The sequence below is a fragment of the Cherax quadricarinatus genome, chromosome 49 (assembly GCF_038502225.1).
Source record: "Cherax quadricarinatus isolate ZL_2023a chromosome 49, ASM3850222v1, whole genome shotgun sequence".
Lineage (NCBI taxonomy): Eukaryota > Metazoa > Arthropoda > Malacostraca > Decapoda > Parastacidae > Cherax > Cherax quadricarinatus.
Window position 1 is genome coordinate 8,234,589 of NC_091340.1, and position 22,238 is coordinate 8,256,826.

The following is a 22,238-nucleotide window of genomic DNA, read 5'->3' on the forward strand; positions in this document are numbered from 1 at the left end:
GAGACCATGAAATCGCAAATACAACTATAAAAAACATACGAAAAAACACTGCAAAGTTGCTGTTTTAATCGAAAAATCATGATTTCATTTTTTTTCTCTCATTATACACAGTGTGTTGCAGGATCTGTTTTATGTGGTGCACACATACCACATAGATGTATTCTCTCATATCTAGGCCCAAATGTACCACTCACAGTTTATCAGAGTGAGCTGAGCTCATGGCGTAGATCTACGGTTTGGACCCTGAACGTAAAGCCGTAGATCTACGGGACGGACCCTGAAAGGGTTAATTATGAAAAACGAGGGTCCACTGTGTGATATAATATCTGTTTAACATGGTAAATATTCTTTCTCAGTATCATCATCAGAGCAAGGAAATGGCAGTGGGCCCTCAAGGTGCAATGGAATCACTATTGACTGGGGTCATTTGGAAGCTGTTTATGAATCATGCATTTCTGCCACTGAGGATTCCACTGTAGACGAGTTGCTGCGTCTGCATACTTCAATTTCTTCACTTATATACAAGCACTTAGGAAATACAAACCGTCTTCACCTTCTTCAGGTTTGTAGAGCTATGACATATATCATGAATTTGTATCGCCACAAGATTTTGGACTTCAGTAGAAAAATGTGGTAGAAAATCATTTGAGCTCTAATGAGAGCAAAACTTAGTCTATAATAAAGGCCTGCTATGCATCGTGTTTTTCAGCCATATATCTGCAATGTCTGCCGTTCTACATTTGAAAACAAAAATTACCAAAATCTTGTGTCTACTGAAAATATTGGGCAAGAGCGTATGACTACTATATCTATTTCTTGTTAACCCTTAAACTGTCCAAACAAATCTAGGTTCACATGCGTAGTGCTCCAAAAGTAGATTACCTTTTTTTTTACATATTTTCAAATATAACAAAAAAAATGTAGATCAAAGTTTTTTACACGTTTTCAAATGTAAAAAAAAAAAAAAAAAAAAAAAAAAAAAAAAAAAAAAAAAAGAGCTTTACATTTTTTACATACTTTCAAATGTTGAAAAAACGTAGATCTACGTTTGGACAGTTTAAGGGTTAAAGGAGTACAGATGCTCCTCGACTTGCGATGGGGTTAGGTTCCAATGAACCCATGGTAAGTTGAAAATATTGTAAGTCATATGTGAATACATGATATGATAAATAAAGAAGTAAATAAATACCTACTGTCACTGAATAAGTAAATAAAAAATAATTTCTGTAACTCATTAAATACCAGTATTAAAGGGCACGTTGTTTTGATGACAATATTCTTTCACCTGGGGTATTAAACGGTTCAAAAACCATTCTTCTAACAATGCTAATATCATCCAGGCTTGTTATGGCAATAATAGATGGGAAGCATATGCTTGCTCAAGTTCTTGAATGTTCTGGGGTTCTCAGAGTGGTAGATTAGAAAAGGCTTCAGTTTAAACCCAGCAACATTTCCACCCAGAAGCAGTGCAACATGATCTTTGAATACCGATATAGTAAAGTTGAAAAATTATAAGTTGAACCATTGTAAAGTGAGGAACATCTCTATACCTGTGGGCCTATTGTTGCATCTCTTTTTAATATGTTATATTTGTTCTTAGTTTCCAGATTTTTGTTTTGATAGTAACCTTATACAGGTACTAGACAGGTTTTTTTGACTTGATGTGCAGTTGGAGTGGGAGCAGAGTAATATTTATGAAGGGATTCACGGAAACGGGTTAGCTGAACTAGAATCCTGGAGATAGGAAGTACAGTGCCTGGACTCTGAAAGATTGGTGTTGATATGTTGAAGTTGTTTTTTAACTGTAATGTAGGCAGGCCTCTGGCAAGACATTGATGGAGTGAATGATGGTGAAAGTGTTTCTTCTTTTTTTGGGTCAACCTGCCTTGGTGTGAAATGGCAGGTGTGTTAATAAAATAATAAAAAAAAAAATTACTCATTCACTGTGCAGGTCTCCTTTGCTTTAAGTGATATATATGTGTGTGTTCCTAGCTTTTGGTGCATAAAGCAACTCCAATATTATATGTAAAACAGGGATTTCGTCTGACACTGCAAATTTTACATTTCATGACAGATGTACACCAAATGGTTATTTTTTTTTTCTTTTTAACACACTGGCCATTTTCCATTGCGGTAGGGTGATCCAAAAAAGAAAAACTTTCACCATCATTCACTTCATCACTGTCTTGCCAGAGGCTCACACTCCAACAGCTCGTCAAATTGCAAAAACCATTTGCCTCCACGCCTACCTAACACACACACACACACACACACACACACACACTAGCCTTCTGGATGTCCAAACCCTCACACACAAAATCACCTTTACCTCCTCCCACCAACCTTTCCTAGGTTGACCCTTACCCCACCTTCCCTCCACAACTCATATACTAAGAAAAGTAATTTAATTAAGAAAAATAAAATCCAAAATTCGGTCATAATTCCTACATGCAAAAAAAAAAAAAAAAAAAAAAAAAAACCAATCCGGGGAAGTATTTTTTTTTTTTTTTTTTTTTTTTTTCAAAAAAATTTATGAGCTTACCTGTTAAGCACCAAATATATAAACCTAAAATCAGTATAATTAGTCAAAAGTCCAATAACATAAAGAATTAAATTCAAAATGAACCCATTCTCTTGCTTTTTACTCTTCCTCCGTCACCAGCCACCTAGTCTGTCTTTGTCAGGATTGGAGTGCTGAGGTGGATACATAATTCTCTACTACTGTTTTCTCCTTTTCTCTACCTCCAGTATCAACATTGTGTAGGCACAACCCAGTTTTGTCTTGTTTGAGTGCTCATTTTCTTTTTGTCTTGGTGCAAGACACTTAAAAACCATTCTGATATTTTTTTTGAAAACCTATTTGATATTTTCTTTTTTTTTTATAAATGTCAGTACAAATCAGTTTACAGTCATATTTAAAAAGTTTTGCTGGGCTTGGGTGATCATATCAGAGCAAATTGATAAACATGTACAGAATTATTGGAAGAATTGGATGACCACACAAAGTAAATTTGCATACAGCAAATCTGCTGAAAACGAGGGAAACCTTTACTCATATCTTTACTGTCCTATCCATTTCTTAATACTAGTTCTTATTCTTGTAACATTTCCTTTCTAATTTAGGAGGCTTGGTCTGAAGTAGGCTGTTGGGGCAGTAGTTCCTGGAGCCATTAATAGATACCATGCAATACTGTACCTTTTCTTTAAGCCCATTCCAAAAACCTACCTCCTCGTTTTTTAAAAATACTGTCTCCATTCATGTAACATTCTTCTCTACATTCCTGTCTAATGGTGCATATATTAACGATAACCTACTTTTCCCATCATCCTCTTATTATCATTCATCATGCAGTTCGTTAATTAAAACATTCACACTTACTTTCCACAGCTGTTCATTCAACACTATTGCTGCACTTTTATTTCCTAATCTCTCAGATACAAGTAACTTGGAATTATTTTCCCTTTTTCCTATTCAGACTCTTAATTCTCTCTCAAACTTTGTTTCACTCAGTACCAAGATATTCAGTTTCCTTTCATCATGCCCTTCAAGGGGAGTGCATTTATGCTGAAGGGCTCGATCTAAGGAATTAGAGCTACCCTCCACTTCCTTTGATCAAATTTAATAACCTTTCATTTCCCAGGTGTTGTGTAACCCTTTGGGTTCAGTACTTTCCTGTCAGTGTAATAATAATTATGCATTATACAGTTATCTTTAATATTCAAGGACTTTTATACATCTCTCACTGTTCTAGGATACTGAAGCTGAAATTAGGCGTTTCACACAGTTTCACAAGAAAAGCTGAGTGTGTGTGGAGTTACAACATGACGCATACTGCCAAGCATGAAGGTTTTATGCTCTTCATGTAATCTTAAGGATCATGTGTACTGCCTATTCTGCTGTGAGATACTTATGATAGACTTATTATATTATTTAAAGAGCATTGTGTAAGGATGTTCTTTATATTTTTACTTTATTCTGATGTTAAAATTATAACCTAATTTATCAAAATCCAGATTGTGGAATATTATGTCTTAGATTGGGATTTTAGTGTTTATACAATACTGTATTACCAAAGTTCTTAAGGTATATGTGTTTTAGATTAAGTGAAGCAGTATATTATATTTACAACAGATTAGCTGTCTGTTAGGTACCTGATTATTTTGCAACCAAAATGTTTTCATTAATTTAGATGCAGTCTTGTACTGCTGCACAGGCCCAGGGGGACTTTGGTTTTTTTTCTGTTCTTTATCATTTTAGTGACATGATCAGTAATTATGAAGATTTCATCTGCATGTAGGAACACAGATAAGATTATTCACAATGCCATAAATAATTTATGAAATATCATATCTTGCACTCACACTCATTATTTTTTAAGACATTGTATCATAAAGATTTGAGAAAATCATTCTTCATGTTCTTCATAACTGGTGATATGTCTACCCATGCCCTGCCATTTTGCCATCCTTGCTCAAGGTACTAGGTTAGGGATGATTCAGATAAATATTAAATGTGTCACTGCCAGTATCATCAACCATTCACCCCACACTGCCATATTCACAGGTTTGCAATTTTAAGCTGTAGCCTAAAGTTAGGAGTGTTGATATTTCAGTGTTTGCATTAGTATTTGCTGCTACCTCTGTCTCCTTCCCACTAAGAGGTTCTCATAGAATGAAGGAATTGATAGAGTAATGTTAGTGCAAGATACGTAAGACTTGCATCACTCATGGTATTATTACCCTTTTCTTAAGAAGCAGTTAGTCTTACGAGGGGTACTTTAATGTGAAGCAGTTAGTCTTGTGAGGGGGCACTTAAGGGGCATGTCAGTTCCCCTGTCATCTAATATGTTATTTTTTTCCTATAATCTACCTTGTCCATAATTACTATCACATTTGTTTTGTCTGCTTTTGTAAGGTGAAGTCTAGGATCTTTCCTTAATTCATGGTAACTTGACAACATAATTACTATTGCAAATGCATTAGTAATTATGGACAAGGTAGATTATAGGGCAAAAGTAAACATGATATTAGGAGATGGAAACTCATGTGCCTCTTAACTGTAAAGCAGTTAGTGTAATGAGGGGTATCTTAATGTAAAGCAGTTAGTTTTATGAGGGGGGGGTACCTTAATGTTTACTTGTGATACTTAAGTCATTGCTATTAATAGTAACTAAAGATAATTATTACCAGTTTTATTAATTTGCTTTTTGGTTGTACATTTTAAATTTGATCAATCATTGTAAAAAGTCTATATGTTCTTTACCCACCTGATTTAATACATACAGTATAACATTTATTAAATTGAAACTTTTCAGACTTTTATTACCAATATAGGCCTTATTTATAGATCCTCTTTATTGTCTCTCATTTTTCACAGATACATCACTAACAGGGTCTGTGTTAGTTTAAAAATTGAATGTAACAAAGAAAAAAAGTTTCAGCATGGTCTTGAGGTCTTTAAAATTTTGGTACACTAAAAACTTCTTTACAGCTTTCTCATGAGCTGTGTAGGCTGCTAGAAAATGTCTTCAGTTTGATCCTTTGCTAAATTTTTCCTTATTTTTCACTGTATATTTTGACACAGTCTTTACGATACCTAAGCAGAGTAATTTCACTTTTGGAACACATGTGCCTTGGCATAATATTCTTCTGTATTGGTAGCCATTTTGGGAGCTCATATTCAGTTTCTATGGGTCTGTTTGAAGACAGTATCTTTGATTGTTTTATACAGACTTTGAACAACCACTGCACTGTGAAGTTGTGTACTTTGGTTTAAGTTAGATATGTAGCTCATTGGATAATATGAAAACTTGTATAGGACTATGTAGGATTTTTTGTTGCACACAATTAAGTAACTTGAAGGATCTTAGCCAGATTTCCTGAAATTATCACTTTAGTATGATTTATGTGGGAGAATCTTGGACTACTGTCTCTTAAGGATAGCCTTTATTGTAATAAATATTTCAGTATTATATTTAAAGCTTAGATAATAATCAGTAAACTTTTTTCTATCTTATTCTTTACACTGGATTGAGTCGTTTCATGTTTTCTTGTTGCTCAAACTAACATTTGACACTTTTTTTATATCGCCCAAAAATTCACAGTTTGCAGTATTCTAACATCAGTCTTGCCTTAAAATCTTGCACATTAAGTCATTTTATGTAACTGCGACGATCTCACATATCTTAGAATTTATGTAATATAGGGCAGATATGAACAGTCATAGACTGCAGCTATACTTTTATCTTACAATTTTGTGATTATAAATTTCATTGCATATTTTTTTGTGTGTGGAAATATAGAAGTATAATACAATTTTTTCTACGAAAATAATATGAATGAACTTTATTTTACATGCATTTTCATAAATGAACATTATTTCACATGCATTCTCTCTTTAAAAGGACAATGCCACTTTTCTAATAAGGTATTAAGTACTGTAGTTAATGACAAAGCCATTCATATTGAGCAGGAAAATGCAAATTTATAATTTTTTGCCCAAAAGTTTGAGGAAAGACTTCCATCCTTACTGTGGTTGATATCACTGTGGTTAATATCACACTCCATGTCACTGTGTATGGTAGCACCCCTCTGTATTACTATGGTTGATAGTACCCTTCATATTACTGTGGGTGGTATTACACTCCATATCACTAGTTAATATCACTGTGGTTGGTATTACACTCCACATCACTGTGGTTGGTATTACACTGCACATCACTGTGGTTGGTATTACACTGCACATCACTGTGGTTGGTATTAACACTCCTGTTTCACCGTGGTTAATATCACTGAATTATTCACAACAGCACAAATGACTCTTAACAACCCAATGTAATGTTTATATTGTCAATCAACATGTCTTCAAAAGGTAAAATTATGGAGGTTTTAAATAGGCCTAAAGTCTGGTAAATGGAATGGCTGAGCTACTACTAGGTAGGCAGAGTGCCATGCGATATAGGTAATGCAAACACTTCAGGAAGAGCAAACATTTATTAAGACAGTGTTTCACTCCTTAAGTAAAACGTTGTCTTCCTGAAGGTTTGTGTGTTGCTCTGCTTCAGTGACTGTAGTTCAGAAGGTTGATGAAGTACTGTAAATGAAAGTGGGAAGATACATGATAGTTGTGTACAAAGAGTTGCGCACTCCATCTTTGTCATTACCATATCAGTACTTAAATATCACAAAATACCTCATAAATTATCCATTAAGAATTGAATATTTCAGTTTTTTTAAGGTTCTTAATAATAATTGAGGAGGCTATTGTTGAACATTTTATTTTTTAACCCTGATTGAGATGACATTCCTTTAAACTACTTTGGTATTGCACAACGTTTTTTGGATATGTAATTTATTTTTTGTTTTAGTTTGGGTTCATCTTGCTCACTTGAAATGGTTAGAGGCCAAAGATATAGTGTTAAACAATCAAGGTCCACATGTCACTGGAATGAATTGGTAGCTATAATTGCCTGCCTAAAATTCTGTGTACAGAAACAATATTTTCCTGCATAAAATTTAGCGTATAAATTTTTGTGGAATTATCATTTTATAGATACAGGATCAGAGCTATGTTCGTGGTGTCTCATGCTCACTGTTTAGGTTATCAGATTTTTTTTTTTTTAAGTTTCAAATAACTACATGAGTATGTGCATATGTACAGTATACATTCACATGTATGATTTGTAGGTCATGAATTGCAACTACTTGAATTCATGCAACCCACCAGAATAGTTTGTTCAATGAAATCAAAATCCAAGCCAGTTTTAGAATATTCTTGAAAATGTGTTCAGTGGATTTACTGCACCCCATATACTTTTTTTTTTTTTTTTTGGTTAGGTTTTCTTGTTAATTTAAATATACACTGTTATAGTCATATTTAAGAAATATGGCCCCATGATGTGATGCAAGTGCACCGGAATTGTGGCGGCTCAAAACTAAAAAATCATAAAATTTTCTAAAAAAAAAAAAAAGTTGATGGATTTACTAACCCTGTATGTTTTTTTCTTTTTTTTTTAATTAGTCATTCTAATGAATTTCAATGTTAACATTTTCACTAAATAATTCCAGCCTCGTGAACAGATGCTGGGTCATTGAAATTGCCTGGTTTTTGATAAATCTGAATTTGGAGATACTCCAGTTTCTGTACTCTTTTGGACATACTGTATTTGTGCTGTATGTATATAAATTTGTGTGAGATTGTCATGTTTTGTTAAATAAGAAGAACTGTATTTGTGGTGTCTCATCTTTTGTGTTTAATTTATTTCACATTTTGTTTTTGTTTGCAGTGGTTATAGGAATACTACCATCTCTTGAATATAATACCAGTGATATGTTGTGACTGGTTTCAAGGGCTCTTCTTTCCTTGCAGTCCAGCCAAAAGTCAGACTTCCATGTTGAGTGCATCATCAACCAGGTAGTTGCTGCCAGTGGCTCTCAGGCATACATAGCCATCACAACCTGGCTGATCTGGCACTTTGAATTGCATCCTCTACAATACTACCAACGAAAAATATTATAACTTATTTTATGGTATACAGTATATATAAAGTAAAAGGACACAAGTGCAACTAATGTGACATTTTATTGTAGCAACGCTTCACTCTCCAGGAGCTTTGTCAAGCCGTTACAAACAATACATGGACACAGAGGGTGTATATAGGATAATTTGAACAATGCCTGCATACAACACCGAAATTCCACCAATCATCTCGTGAAATTCAGGGATGCCCAATTAGTGATCAAAGAAACTAATTTTCGCAGACACAAGTGCCTGGAATCATCACAAATCACTGTTTCTAATACAGTTAAACAAAACAAAGGCAGCTTCACCGTCTCTGAAGTCTTAGCAAAAATCCTCCTGCAAACAGTAAACCCTGCCATCAGTCTCTCCTGCTAATACTACACAAGCACATTACAGAGGAAGAACACTGAAACAGGCCTTCTCTAAGCCAACCTCCAAGTAATAGCTTTTATATCCTTTTACTCATGTGCAAGTTAGTTGTTCTACCATATTGTCCTCTTCAAGGGGGGCTCCTTGGCATGGTGAAGAGACTCTTGGTCTGAGGAATTAGACCTGTCGGTCTCCTTCCTCAGACCGAACCTAATTACCCCCCAATCCCCCCTTCCCTATCCAATCCTCCCCTTTTTCCTTTCCTCCTCCTCCTCCCCACCCCTCCCTTTTGCCCTTTCTCTTTTTGGCCTTTGGGATTTTTCCCACAGGTGTGCTAGTTCCTAGGTAGGGGAAAGGGTACTGGGGTCCATCCCATTCCGTTGAGGTTCTTGGCCATGGCGTAGTTTGCCGTGGAATCTGGATCGCCTAGGGATGTCCCAATCCCTCTCCGGTATCCCAGAGGGTGACTTTGGGTGTCTTTCGGGCGACGGGTGTATCTCTGAAAGCCACGTTTCGGATTCCGGGGGTGGTGGCCGAAGGAGGTATGCTTTGTGAAGGATATCTGGCCGCCCTCTCTTTTGTCCACCGAGGTTGCTATCCCGTATTGCTGGTTTACTGGCATAAAGGGTAGGGTATGGCACGGGTTCCATGCTGCATCTGCGCTACTTGCGGTGCTGAGGTCCTCTTGGGTGTTGAGGGAGATTTCTGGCCCTTTCATTCCTCCCCGGTCCCCCCTTTTTTAATTCTTTTTTTCTTTTTTTTCTTTTTCTTTTTTTCTTAAAAACAAAAAGAAAGAAGTAACCTAACCATGGAGTACCCAATCCATGACCCCACTACCCCCGGGCCCCTTATTGTTACCGCACCCCGTTCTGACCTCACCTCGTCTTTTGGCCACACTTTGGACACTCCTAAGGCCTCTGTACCTCTTGCTGGTGCTGTTTCGTCACCCGCTTCAGGTGCCGGGGTTTCGACTGACTCCTTCGATTTGTCTGACCTCCGCTCTCCTTTGACTATGCTTCCGGCCTCTCCCTCTACGGTGCGGGGATTTTCGAATCGCCAGCCCGTCCCACGTCGGACCAACTCTGGTCCCACTTCTAAACGCCAACGACAATCTCCTGATGATGTTACGTAATTCGTTACCTTCCCATTCTACTCGGAAAAGACCAACACATCATGCACTCCCTCTCCACACTCAGTTTCGGACCACACAATGGACTAAATTCTTTACTTTGAGACCGACTTCTTCTACTGCCTATCTTTCCGACCATAGTACAGTGGACCCCCGCCTAACAATCAGCTCCCAACTCGACCAATTATGTAAGTGTATTTTTGTAAGTGCTTTTGTAGGTGTAATTTTGGGGGTCTGAAATGGACTAATCTAATTCACAATATTCCTTATGGGAACAAATTCGGTCTATAACGGCACCCAAACAGACTTCTGGATTGAAATAATATCGTTAGGCGGGGGTCCACTGTATTGGCAAAGCGCTCCTACGCCATGTTGGTAGAGATATTTCCTTTCATGCTCTTAAGAGTGGTATGAGCACCATCACAGTCCAGAATTCTACCCAAGCTCATGATCTTTCTCTTCTTTCACATATCGATACTATTCCTATCACTATCAAAAAACATCATTCCCTCAATTCTTGTAGTGGTACTGTTATTCTGCCCCATACCATAGTTCAACAGAATTTCCAGACATGTGGCAATGACATTCTCGAACAGCTGGAACTCCAAGATCTCCCAATTCTCAAGGTAGACACTTATGTTCTTCCTGCCCGCGGGCAAAGACAATACCATTGCAATGTGGCTCGTTTAACTTTTGACAGCCATGAACTCCCATCCTCTGTTTATGTAGCAGGACATCGGTTACAAGCTTGGAAAGTGATCCCTACACTGCAACAGTGTAGAAATTGCTGGCGATTTGGCCACCCAGCAAAATATTGCAGATCTATAGCTGAATGCCCAGTCTATAGTGCCGATGACTATTCTAACACGTCTTGCAGTCGACCTCCTCCTTGCCTTAATTGTCATGAGGCTCACCCTTCATACTCTCGCCGTTGCCAGGTCTGCTTAAATGAGCGGAAGGTCTCCCTTATGCTATGGCAGTTTCTCATCTCCGCCTCCAAAGGAGACTACCCCATGTTTCTTATTCTCATGTTTCAAAACGTCCCCCACTTCTGGGGTCCCATCTTCTGCAGCTTCCTCTGCGGTTGCCAGTCCCATAGTCACTCCTGTATCTAATTCTTTTGCTGTCCTGGGCTCAGACGTCCCTACTTCAACACCTCAGTCTGTCCTCACTTCTTCGTGTTCTCCCTCACAAACACTGGTATCGACAAGACCTCGTATGACACCTCCTCCCAATCGTCCCTCTACTTCTCAGAGGTCCAAAAAATCTCCTTTAACCCCTCCTTCCCTTCATCCACCTCCACGTTTTACCTTCCCGGTCTCTGTACCTGGGTCTTTCCCTTTCACTGGCTCCGTTACAAGTGTGGAGGTTCATCCTCCTCCTCGTACTGTGCCTTCCTTCCCTGTCCCCTCCCAAGTTTCTTCCTCTTCTGCCACCTCCCAGGTTTCTGCCTCTTCTGTCCCCTCCCACACTTCTCCAGTTCCCTCCACCCTTTCGCCCCCCCCCCTCCTACCTTGACACAGTCCATTGCAGTTCCGATCTTTACTCAAACTCCTCCTCCTTCCATCTCCAATATTGTCTCCCATACGACGTCTCTGAACTCCGAAACACTTGAAGCAATCTCTGAATATATTGCAGAGACCAAACCATCAATGGACGCTGATCCACCCTCAGTTCCTTCTCTTTCCTCTTCTCCATCTGCGGAACTCCTTTCTTCACGCGCACCATTCCTTCGCTGCTTGAACGTTTTCCTTTGCCACCGCTTGTGAACTTTTCTAACCCCTCTAGTCCGCAGGTACCTTTACCTGTGGATTTCAGGTATCTTTATCGTTGCCAATCATGGCCTATTTACAGTGAAATATACGCGGCCTCAGGGGTAATCGGGGTGAGCTTCAGATGTTGCTCACCCAGTTTTCCCCTGTTGGTGTTTCCTTACAGGAACCAAAATTACACTCTGCAGTTATCTATCCCATCTCAGGCTATAATTTATTGTATTCTTCAGATCCTTTTTCTGATGGGACCTTTAGTGAAAGTGCCCTTCTTCTACGCACTGATATTCCGTACCATCAGCTATTTGTTCGTACTTCGCTGCATTACACAGCAGCCCATATCCACTTGCATAGGTGGTATACTCTCTGTTCTTTGTATCTCTCTCCTTCTCGGGCATTATCTATCCCGGATATTGCCTTTCTTGTTTCGTCATTACCGCCACCACTTCTGTTACTTGGCGATTTTAATGCTCATCATTTCCTCTGGGGGGTCTCACTGTGATTCCCCTGGCATTCAGTTAGAGACTTTTCTTGCTACCCACCCCCTCCATGTTTTAAATACAGGTACTCGCACCCATTTTGATCCTCGGGCTCATACTCTCTCTTGCATCGATCTCTCAGTCTGCTCTTCCTCTGCCCCTCTTCAAGGGGGGCTCCTTGGCGTGGTGAAGAGGCTCTTGGTCTGAGGAATTAGACCTATCGGTCTTCTTCCTCAGACCGAACCTAATTACCCCCCAATCTCCCCTCCCCTATCCCATCCTCCCCATCCTCCCCTTTTTCCTTTCCTCCTCCTCCTCCCCACTCCTCCCTTTTGCCCTTCCTCTTTTTGTCCTTTGGGATTTCTCCCACAGGCGCGCTAGTTCCTAGGTAGGAGAAAGGACACCGGGGTCCATCCCATTCCGTTGAGGTTTCTTGGCGGTGGCGTAGTTTGCCGTGGAATCTGGATTGCCTAGGGATGTCCCGATCCCTCTCCGGTATCCCGGAGTAGCTTTGGGTGTCTTTTGGGCGACGGGTGTAGCTCTGGAAGCCACCTTTCGGATTCCGGGGGTGGTGGCTGAAGGAGGTATGCTTTGTGGCGGATATCCGGCCGCCCTCTCTTTTGTCCACCGAGGTAGCTCGGCAGATGTGAGGTTGCTATCCCAGATTGCTGGTTTACTGGCATGAAGGGTAGGGTATGGCACGGGTTCCATGCTGCATCTGCGCTACTAGCGGTGTCGAGTCCTCTTGGGCGCGGAGGGAGATTTCTGGCCCTTTCATCCCTCCTAGGAACTATCCCTCCCCGGTCCCCCCTTTTTTTTTTCTTTTTTTTATTTTTATTTTCTTTTCTTCTTTCTTTTTTTTTCTTAAAAACAAAAAGAAAGAAGTAACCTAACCATGGCAGCCCTAGTCCATGAACCTGGTACCCCCGGGCCCCTTCTTGATACCGCACCCCGTTCTGACCCCGCCCCGTCTTTGGACCACTCTTCAGACATTCCTCATGCCTCTGTACCTATTGCCGGTGCTGTTTCCTCACCCGCTTCAGGTACTGAGGCCTCGACTGACTCCTTCGATTTATCAGACCTTCGCTCTCCTCTGACTATGCTTCCGGCCTCTCCCTCTACGGTGCGGCAATTTTCAAATCGCCGACCCGTTCCACGTCGGACCAACTCTGGTCCCACGCCTAAACGTCAACGACAATTACCTGCTGATGATACTTCTCCACCTTCACCTTCTCGTTCTTCTCAGAAACGATCGACACGTCCTTCACTACCTTTCCACGCTCAGTTTCAGACTGAACAGTGGACTAAATTCTTCACTTTACGACCAACTTCCTCTACTGCCTATCTTTCTGACCATAGTATTGGCAAGGCACTCCTACGCCATGTTGGTAAAGATATTTCTTTTCATGCTCTTAAGAGCGGTACGCGCATCATTACCGTACAGAATGCTACCCAGGCTCATGAGCTCTCTCGTCTTACCCATATAGATACTGTTCCTGTCACCCTTGAAAAACATCATTCCCTCAATTCTTGTAGTGGTACCGTTATTCTGCCCCATACCATAGTTCAACAAAATTTCCAGACATGTGGCACCGACATTCTAGAACAGCTGGAACTCCAAGATCTCCCAATCCTCAAGGTAGACACTTACGTTCTTCCTGCCCGTGGGCGGAGACGATACCCTAGCAATGTGGCTCGTTTAACTTTTGACAGCCGAGAACTCCCATCCTCCGTTTATATAGCAGGACATCGGTTACAAGTTCGAAAGGTGATCCCTACACCACAACAGTGTAGAAATTGCTGGCGATTTGGCCATCCAGCGAAATATTGCAGATCTATCGCCGAATGCCCAGTCTGTGGTGCCGATGACCATTCTAATACGTCTTGCAATCGATCTCCCTCTTGCCTTAACTGTCATGAGGCTCACCCTTCGTACTCTCGCCGTTGTCAGGTCTATTTAAACGAGCGGGAAATCCGTTACCTCAAAGAGACAGAAGGTCTCCCTTATGCCATGGCAGTTTCTCATCTCCGCCTCCAAGGGAGACTCCCACGTGTTTCTTATTCCCGTGTTTCAAAACGTCCCCCCACTTCTGGTATCCCATCTTCTACACCCACCTCTGTGGTTACCCCTCCCATAATCACTCCTGTATCTAATCCTTTTGCTGTCCTCGGCTCAGACGTCCCTACTTCAACGCCTCAGTCTAATCTCGCTTCTTCGAGTTCTCTCTTACAAGCCTCAGTATCGACGAGACCTCGTACGACACCTCTTCCCAATCGTCCCTCTACTTCTCAAAAGTCAAAAAAAGGTCCGGTAACACCTCCTACCCATCTTCCACCTCCTCATTTTACCCTCCCTGTCTCTGTCCCTAGTTCTTCCCCTCTCACTGGCTCAGTTACAAGTGCAGAGGTTCACCCTCCTCCTCGTAATGTACCTTCCTCCCCTGTTCCCTCCCAAGTTTCTTCCTCTTCTGCCACCTCCCAGGTTCCTGTCTCTTCTGTCCCCTGCCACGCTTCTCCAGTTCCCTCCACCCTTTCGCCCCCCCCTACCTTGGTACAGTCCAATACAGTTCCAATCTTTACTCATCCTCCCCCTACCATTCCCAATATTGTCTCCCATACGACATCTCTGAATTCCGAAACACTTGAAGCAATCTCTGAATATATTGCAGAGACCAAACCATCAATGGACACTGATCCACCTTCCGCTCTTCCTCTCTCCTCTGCTCCATCTGCGCAACTCCTTTCTTCACAGCGCACCGTTCCTTCGCTGCTTGAACATTTTCCACTGCCTCCGCATGTGGACTTTTCTAACCCTTCTAGTCCGTAGGAACCCTTACCTGCGGATTTCAAGTATCTTTATCATTGCCAATCATGGCCTTTTTACAGTGGAATATACGCGGCCTCAGGGGTAATCGGGGTGAGCTTCAGATGTTACTCTCCCAGTTTGCCCCTGTTGGTGTTTGCTTACAGGAACCAAAATTACACTCTGCTGTTATTTCTCACATCTCAGGCTATAATTTATTGTATTCTTCAGATCCTTTTCCTGATGGGACCTTTAATGAAAGTGCCCTTCTTCTCCGCACTGATATTCCGTACCATCAGCTATTTGTTCATACTTCGCTGCATTACACAGCAGCCCGTATCCACTTACATAGGTGGTATACGCTCTGTTCTTTATATCTCTCTCCTTCTCGGGCATTATCTATTCCGGATTTTGCCTTCCTTGTTTCGTCATTACCGCCACCGATTCTGTTACTTGGTGATTTAATGCCCACCATTTCCTCTGGGGAGGGTCTCACTGTGATTCCCGTGGAATTCAGTTAGAGGCTTTTCTTGCCACCCACCCCCTCCATGTTTTAAATACAGGTACTCACACCCATTTTGATCCTCGGACTCATACTCTCTCTTGCATCGATCTCTCAGTTTGCTCTTCCTCCGCCGCATTAGACTTTACTTGGTCTGTTCTCCCGGACTTACATGACAGTGATCATTTCCCAATCATTCTTACTTCCCCTTCATATTCGCCACCTCTTCGCACCCCACGCTGGCAATTTAATCGGGCAAATTGGAACCTTTACTCACACCTGACTGTTTTTAAAGAGGTTCCTTCTTCGTCCTCCATCGATGAGCTTTTACACCTCTTCTCGTCCTCCGTTTTCACCGCAGCTTCTCATTCTATACCCCAAACTTCGGGCAGGCATTCTCAGAAATGCGTGCCTTGGTGGTCTCCTGCTTGTGCTCGTGCAGTACGTTTGAAACGCGCTGCATGGGGCAGGTACCGGTACAATAGAACCACAGAGCGACTCCTTGATTTTAAACAGAAGCGTGCGATCGCTCGCCGTGTCATCCGTGACGCTAAACGCACTTGCTGGCGAGATTATGTCTCCACCATCACCTCTGCTTCCTCTATGAGTGCAGTCTGGAAAAAAGTACGAAAACTGAGTGGTAAATATTCTCCTGACCCGGCTCCTGTTCTGCGGGTTGCCGGTGTTGATATAGCAAACCCACTAGATGTTGCCAATGAAATTGGCAATCATCTGGTCCGTATTTCTCAGGGACTCCATCTATGCCCCTCATTTCTTTCCTCAAAGTCTGCCAGAGAGTTAGCACCCTTGGACTTTTCTTCTCTCAGAGAAGAACAGTATAATGTGCCTTTTACACTTCAAGAACTGGAGGCAACACTCTCAGCTTGTCGATCATCGGCAGCTGGGCCCGACGACATTCATATTCGTATGCTACAACATTTACATCAGTCAGCCCTTGCAGTCCTATTACACCTTTACAATCTTATTTGGTCACAAGGAGTTCTTCCACAGCTGTGGAAATCCGCCATTGTTCTCCCTTTCCGCAAACCAGGCACTACGGGACATGAAACCTCCCACTATCGTCCCATTGCTCTTACCAGTGCAGTTTGCAAAGTAATGGAACGTCTAGTAAATAGACGTTTAGTGTGGTATTTAGAGACACACAACAGTCTCTCCACTCGTCAATATGGCTTTCGTAAGGGACGTTCTACCATAGACCCCTTACTGCGCTTGGATACGTATGTTCGTAATGCCTTTGCGAATAACCACTCAGTTATTGCCATATTTTTTGACCTTGAGAAGGCATATGACACAACTTGGAGGTATAATATTTTAGCCCAAGCCCACTCCTTAGGCCTTCGAGGCAATTTACCATCCTTCCTTAAGAACTTTTTAACTGACAGGCATTTCCGTGTTCGGGTTAATAATGTGCTCTCCCCGGACTTTGTCCAAGCTGAAGGTGTCCCCCAGGGATGTGTTCTGAGCACAACACTTTTTCTCCTTGCTATTAATGATTTGGCCTCTAGTCTTCCATCAAATATTTGGTCATCACTCTATGTTGATGACTTTGCTATTGCCTGTGCAGGCGCTGACTGTCACCTCCTTACAGTTTCTCTCCAGCATGCAGTCGACCGTGTTTCCAATTGGGCCACCACACATGGGTTTAAATTTTCCAGCACTAAAACCCACCAAATCACTTTCACTAGACGCTCTGTCATCTCTGATCATCCTTTGTACCTCTATGGCTCACGTATCCCTGAACGTGATACAGTCAAGTTTCTGGGCCTCCTCTTTGATCGTAGGTTATCCTGGAAACCTCACATTACCTCTCTGAAGGCAACTTGTCACAGCCGGCTGAACCTTCTTAAAACCCTTGCTCATCTTTCGTGGGGAGCTGATCGTCGAACCCTCCTTCACCTACATTCCACCCTTATTTTATCGAAACTTGATTATGGTGACCAGATCTATTCAGCGGCATCTCCTGCTACTCTCTCTAGCCTTAACCCCATTCATCACCAAGGATTACGTTTATGCCTTGGTGCTTTTCGCTCTTCCCCTGTCGAAAGCCTCTATGCAGAAGCGAACGTTCCATCCTTATCCGATCGCCGTGATGCCCATTGCCTGCGCTACTATGTACGCTCTCATGATCTCCGCAATCCTTCCATTTATAGAATGGTCACTGATATTAGTAGACATTCTTTATTTGTTCGCCGCCCCTGCTTACTCCGTCCCTTCTCTCTTCGCCTTCATTCGCTCTTGTCTTCTCTTCAACTACCACCTTTCTATGTACATGTAGCATCTCACTTTTCCCTACCCCCCTGGGAGGTCCCAGCTGTTCGAGTCTGTTCTTTCTCCCTCCCTTGCTCGAAAGCCCAACTGTCTACGGTCGCTTCCCGCTCTCTTTTTCTTGACCACTTTCACTCTCATTCTCATGCCATTGCTGTGTACACAGATGGCTCTAAGTCTTCTGACGGCGTAGGATTCGCAGCAGTGTTTCCGGACAGCGTCGTACAAGGGCATTTACTATCGTCAGCTAGTATTTTTACTGCTGAATTATATGCCATCCTTACAGCACTTATCCGTATTGCATCTATGCCTGTGTCATCATTTGTGGTTGTCTCAGACTCCCTTAGTGCTTTACAGGCTATACAAAAATTTGATACACCTCACCCCTTAGTCCTCCGTATCCAACTTTGGCTACGCCGCATCTTTACTAAGCATAAAGATATTGTTTTTTGTTGGGTCCCTGGTCATGTTGACGTACAGGGCAATGAACAGGCAGACACTGCTGCGCGGTCAGCAGTACATGACCTACCAGTTTCTTACAGAGGTATTCCATGTACGGACTATTTTGCTGTAATATCTTCCCACCTTCACACCCGTTGGCAACAACGTTGGTCTACTATGCTCGGCAACAAACTTCAGTCTATTAAACCGAGTATAGGTTACTGGCCGTCTTCTTATCACCAGTGTCGAGGTTGGGAGACTACTCTCTCCCGTCTTCGCATTGGCCATACTCGTCTTACTCATGGATATCTCATGGAGAGGCGTCTTGCTCCTCTCTGTGAGAATTGCCAAGCTCCATTATCAGTCAGCCACATTCTGTTGGACTGCCCACTTTATCAACGAGCACGCAGAATTTACCTCTGTCGTCGTCTTCGCCCCGCTGCTCTCTCTTTACCTTCCCTTCTCGCTGATGGACCCACCTTTCATCCGGACTCTCTTATTGACTTTTTGACAACGACTGACTTACTTCACAAATTCTGATACTTTCAGCCCTTTCTACTTGTATCTCTTGCTACCCTCTACCCCCGTACTATCCCCTGCCCCGCTGTTTTCTGTAACCTGCTGATCATCCCCCCTCCCTCCTGCCATCCAATTCCCTTGCTTCCTTCCCTACCCTGCAGCGCTGTATAGCCCTTGTGGCTTAGCGCTTCTTTTTGATTATAATAATAATCTTCCTCTGCCGCATTAGACTTCACCTCGTCTGTTCTCCCGGATTTACATGACAGCGATCATTTCCCAATTATTTTTACTTGCCCTTCATATTCACCACCTCTTTGTAACCCACGCTGGCAATTTGATCAGGCAAATTGGAACCTTTACTCACAACTAACTGTTTTTAGTGAGGTTCCTTCTTCGTCATCCATTGATGAGCTTTTACACCTCTTCTCGTCCTCCGTTTTAACCGCAGCTTCTCATTCTATACCCCAAACTTCGGGCAGGCATTCTCAGAAATGCATGCCTTGTTGGTCTCCTCCTTGTGCTCGTGCAGTACGTTTGAAATGCGCTGTGTGGGGCAGGTACCAGTACAATAGAACCACGGAGAGACTTCTTGATTTTAAGCAGAAGCGTGCGATTGCTCGCATTGTCATCCGTGATGCTAAACGCTCTTGCTGGCGAGATTGTCTCCAGGCTCTGGCGGCCTGGTGGTTAACGCTCTCGCTTCACACGGTGAGGGCCTGGGTTCGATTCCCAGCCAGAGTAGAAACATTGGACGTGTTTCTTTCCACCTGTTGTGGGGCAGGTACCAGTACAATAGAACCACGGAGAGACTTCTTGATTTTAAGCAGAAGCGTGCGATCGCTCGCATTGTCATCCGTGATGGTAAACGCTCTTGCTGGCGAGATTGTCTCCAGGCTCTGGTGGCCTGGTGGTTAACGCTCTCGCTTCACACGGTGAGGGCCTGGGTTCGATTCCCAGCCAGAGTAGAAACATTGGACGTGTTTCTTTCCACCTGTTGTCTATGTTCCCCATCAGTAAAATGGGTACCTGGGTGTTAGTCGACTGGTGTGGGTCGCATCCTGGGACACTGACCTAAGGAGGCCTGGTCACAGACCGGGCCGCGGGGGCGTTGACCCCCGGAACTCTCTCCAGATAAACTCTCTCTCCAGATAAACCATCACCTCTGCTTCCTCTATGAGTGTAGTCTGGAAAAAAGTACGAAAACTGAGTGGTAAATATTCTCCTGACCTGGCTCCTGTTCTGCGGGTTGCCGGTGTTGATATAGCAAACCCACTAGATGTTGCCAGTGAAACTGGCAATCATCTGGTCCGTATTTCTCAGGGGCTCCATCTATGCCCCTCGTTTCTTTCCTCAAAGTCTGCCAGAGAGTTAGCACCCTTGGACTTTTCTTCTCTCAGAGAAGAACAGTATAATGTGCCTTTTGCACTTCAGGAACTGGAGGCAACACTCTCAGCTTGCCGATCATTGGCAGCTGGGCCCCACGACGTTCATATTCGTATGCTACAACATTTACATCAGTCAGCCCTTGCAGTCCTATTATGCCTTTTCAATCTTATTTGGTCACAAGGAGTTCTTCCACAGCTGTGGAAATCTGCCATTGATCTCCCTTTCTGCAAACCGGGTACTATGGGACATGAAGCCTCCCACTGTTGTCCCATTGCTCTTACCAGTGCAGTTTGCAAAGTGATGGAACGTCTGGTAAATAGACATTTAGTGTGGTATTTATAGACACACAACACTCTCTCTACTCATCAATATGGCTTTCGTAAGGGCCGTTCTACCATAGACCCCTTACTTCGCTTGGATACGTATGTTCGTAATGCCTTTGTGAATAACCACTCAGTTATTGCCATATTTTTTGACCTTGAGAAGGCATATGACACAACTTGGAGGTATAATATTTTGGCCCAAGCCCACTCCTTAGGCCTCCGAGGCAATCTACTATCCTTCCTTAAGAACTTTTTAACTGGCAGACATTTCCATTTTCGGGTTAGTAATGTGCTCTCCCGGACTTTATCCAAGCTGAAGGTGTCCCTCAGGGATGTGTTCTGAGCACAACACTTTTTCTCCTTGCTATAAATGATTTGGCCTCTAGTCTTCCATCCAATATTTGGTGATCACTCTGTGTTGATGACTTCGCTATTGCCTGTGCAGCCGCTGACTGTCACCTCATTACAGTTTCTCTCCAGCATGCTGTCGACCGTGTTTCCAATTGGGCCACCACACATGGGTTTAAATTTTCCAGTACCAAAACTCAGCAAATTACTTTCACTAGACACTCTGTCATCTCCGATCATCCTTTGTACCTCTATGGCTCCTGTATCCCTGAACGTGATACAGTCAGGTTTCTAGGCCTCCTCTTTGACCGTAGGTTATCCTGGAAACCTTACATTACCTCTCTGAAGGCAACTTGTCACAGCCGGCTGAACCTTCTTAAAACCCTTGCTCATCTTTCATGGGGAGCTGATCGTCGAACTCTCCTTCGCCTACATTCCACCCTCATTTTATCGAAACTTGATTATGGTGACCAGATCTATTCAGCAGCCTCTCCTGCTACTCTATCTAGCCTTAACCCCATTCGTCAACAAGGATTACGTTTATGCCTTGGTGCTTTTCGCTCTTCCCCTGTTGAGAGCCTCTATGCAGAAGCGAATGTTCCATCCTTATCCTATCACCGTGATGCCCATTGCTTTCGCTACTATGTACGTTCTCATAATCTCCGCAATCCTTCCATTTATAGAATGGTCACCGATATTAGTAGATATTCTTTATTTGTTCGCCTCCCCTGTTTGCTCCGTCCCTTCTCTCTTTGCCTACATTCGCTCTTGTCTTCTCTTCTGTTACCACCTTTGTATGTTCATGTAGCATCTCACTTTTCCCTACCCCCCTGGGAAGTTCCAGCTGTTTGAGTCTGTTCTTTCTCTCTCCCTTGCTCGAAAGCCCAACTGTCTATGGTAGCTTCCCGCTCTCTTTTTCTTGACCACTTCCACTCTCATTCTCATGCCATTGCAGTGTACACAGATGGCTCTAAGTCTTCTGACGGCGTAAGATTCGCATCAGTGTTTCCGGACAGTGTCGTACGAGGGCATTTACTATCTTTGGCTAGTATTTTTACTGCTGAATTGTATGCCATTCTTGCAGCACTTATCTGTATCGCATCTATGCCTGTGTCATCATTTGTGGTTGTCTCAGACTCCCTTATTGCTTTACAGGCTATACAGAAATTTGATACACCTCACCCCTTAGTCCTCCATATCCAATTTTGGCTACGCCGCATCTCTACCAAGCATAAAGATATTGTTTTTTGTTGGGTCCCTGGTCATGTTGACGCACAGGGCAATGAACAGGCAGACACTGCTGAGCGGTCAGCAGTACATGACCTACCAGTTTCATATAGAGGTGTTCCATTTACGGACTATT

General features: G+C 42.6%; 1 protein-coding gene across 5 annotated transcripts in view; it reads left to right on the forward strand.

Moving 5' to 3' along the window:
* The window catches only part of LOC128696996 (ATPase family AAA domain-containing protein 2), a 257,949-nt gene extending 249,707 nt beyond the window's left edge, over window positions 1–8,242 (forward strand). For all 5 annotated transcript variants that reach the window (XM_053788480.2, XM_053788483.2, XM_053788481.2 and 2 more), the window contains 2 exons: window positions 357–562; window positions 3,753–8,242. In XM_053788480.2, the coding sequence (XP_053644455.2) occupies window positions 357–562; window positions 3,753–3,803 (257 nt within the window). In that variant the 3' untranslated portion in view covers window positions 3,804–8,242. The remainder of the gene's footprint in view (window positions 1–356; window positions 563–3,752) is intronic.
* Window positions 8,243–22,238: the final 13,996 nt, after the last annotated feature.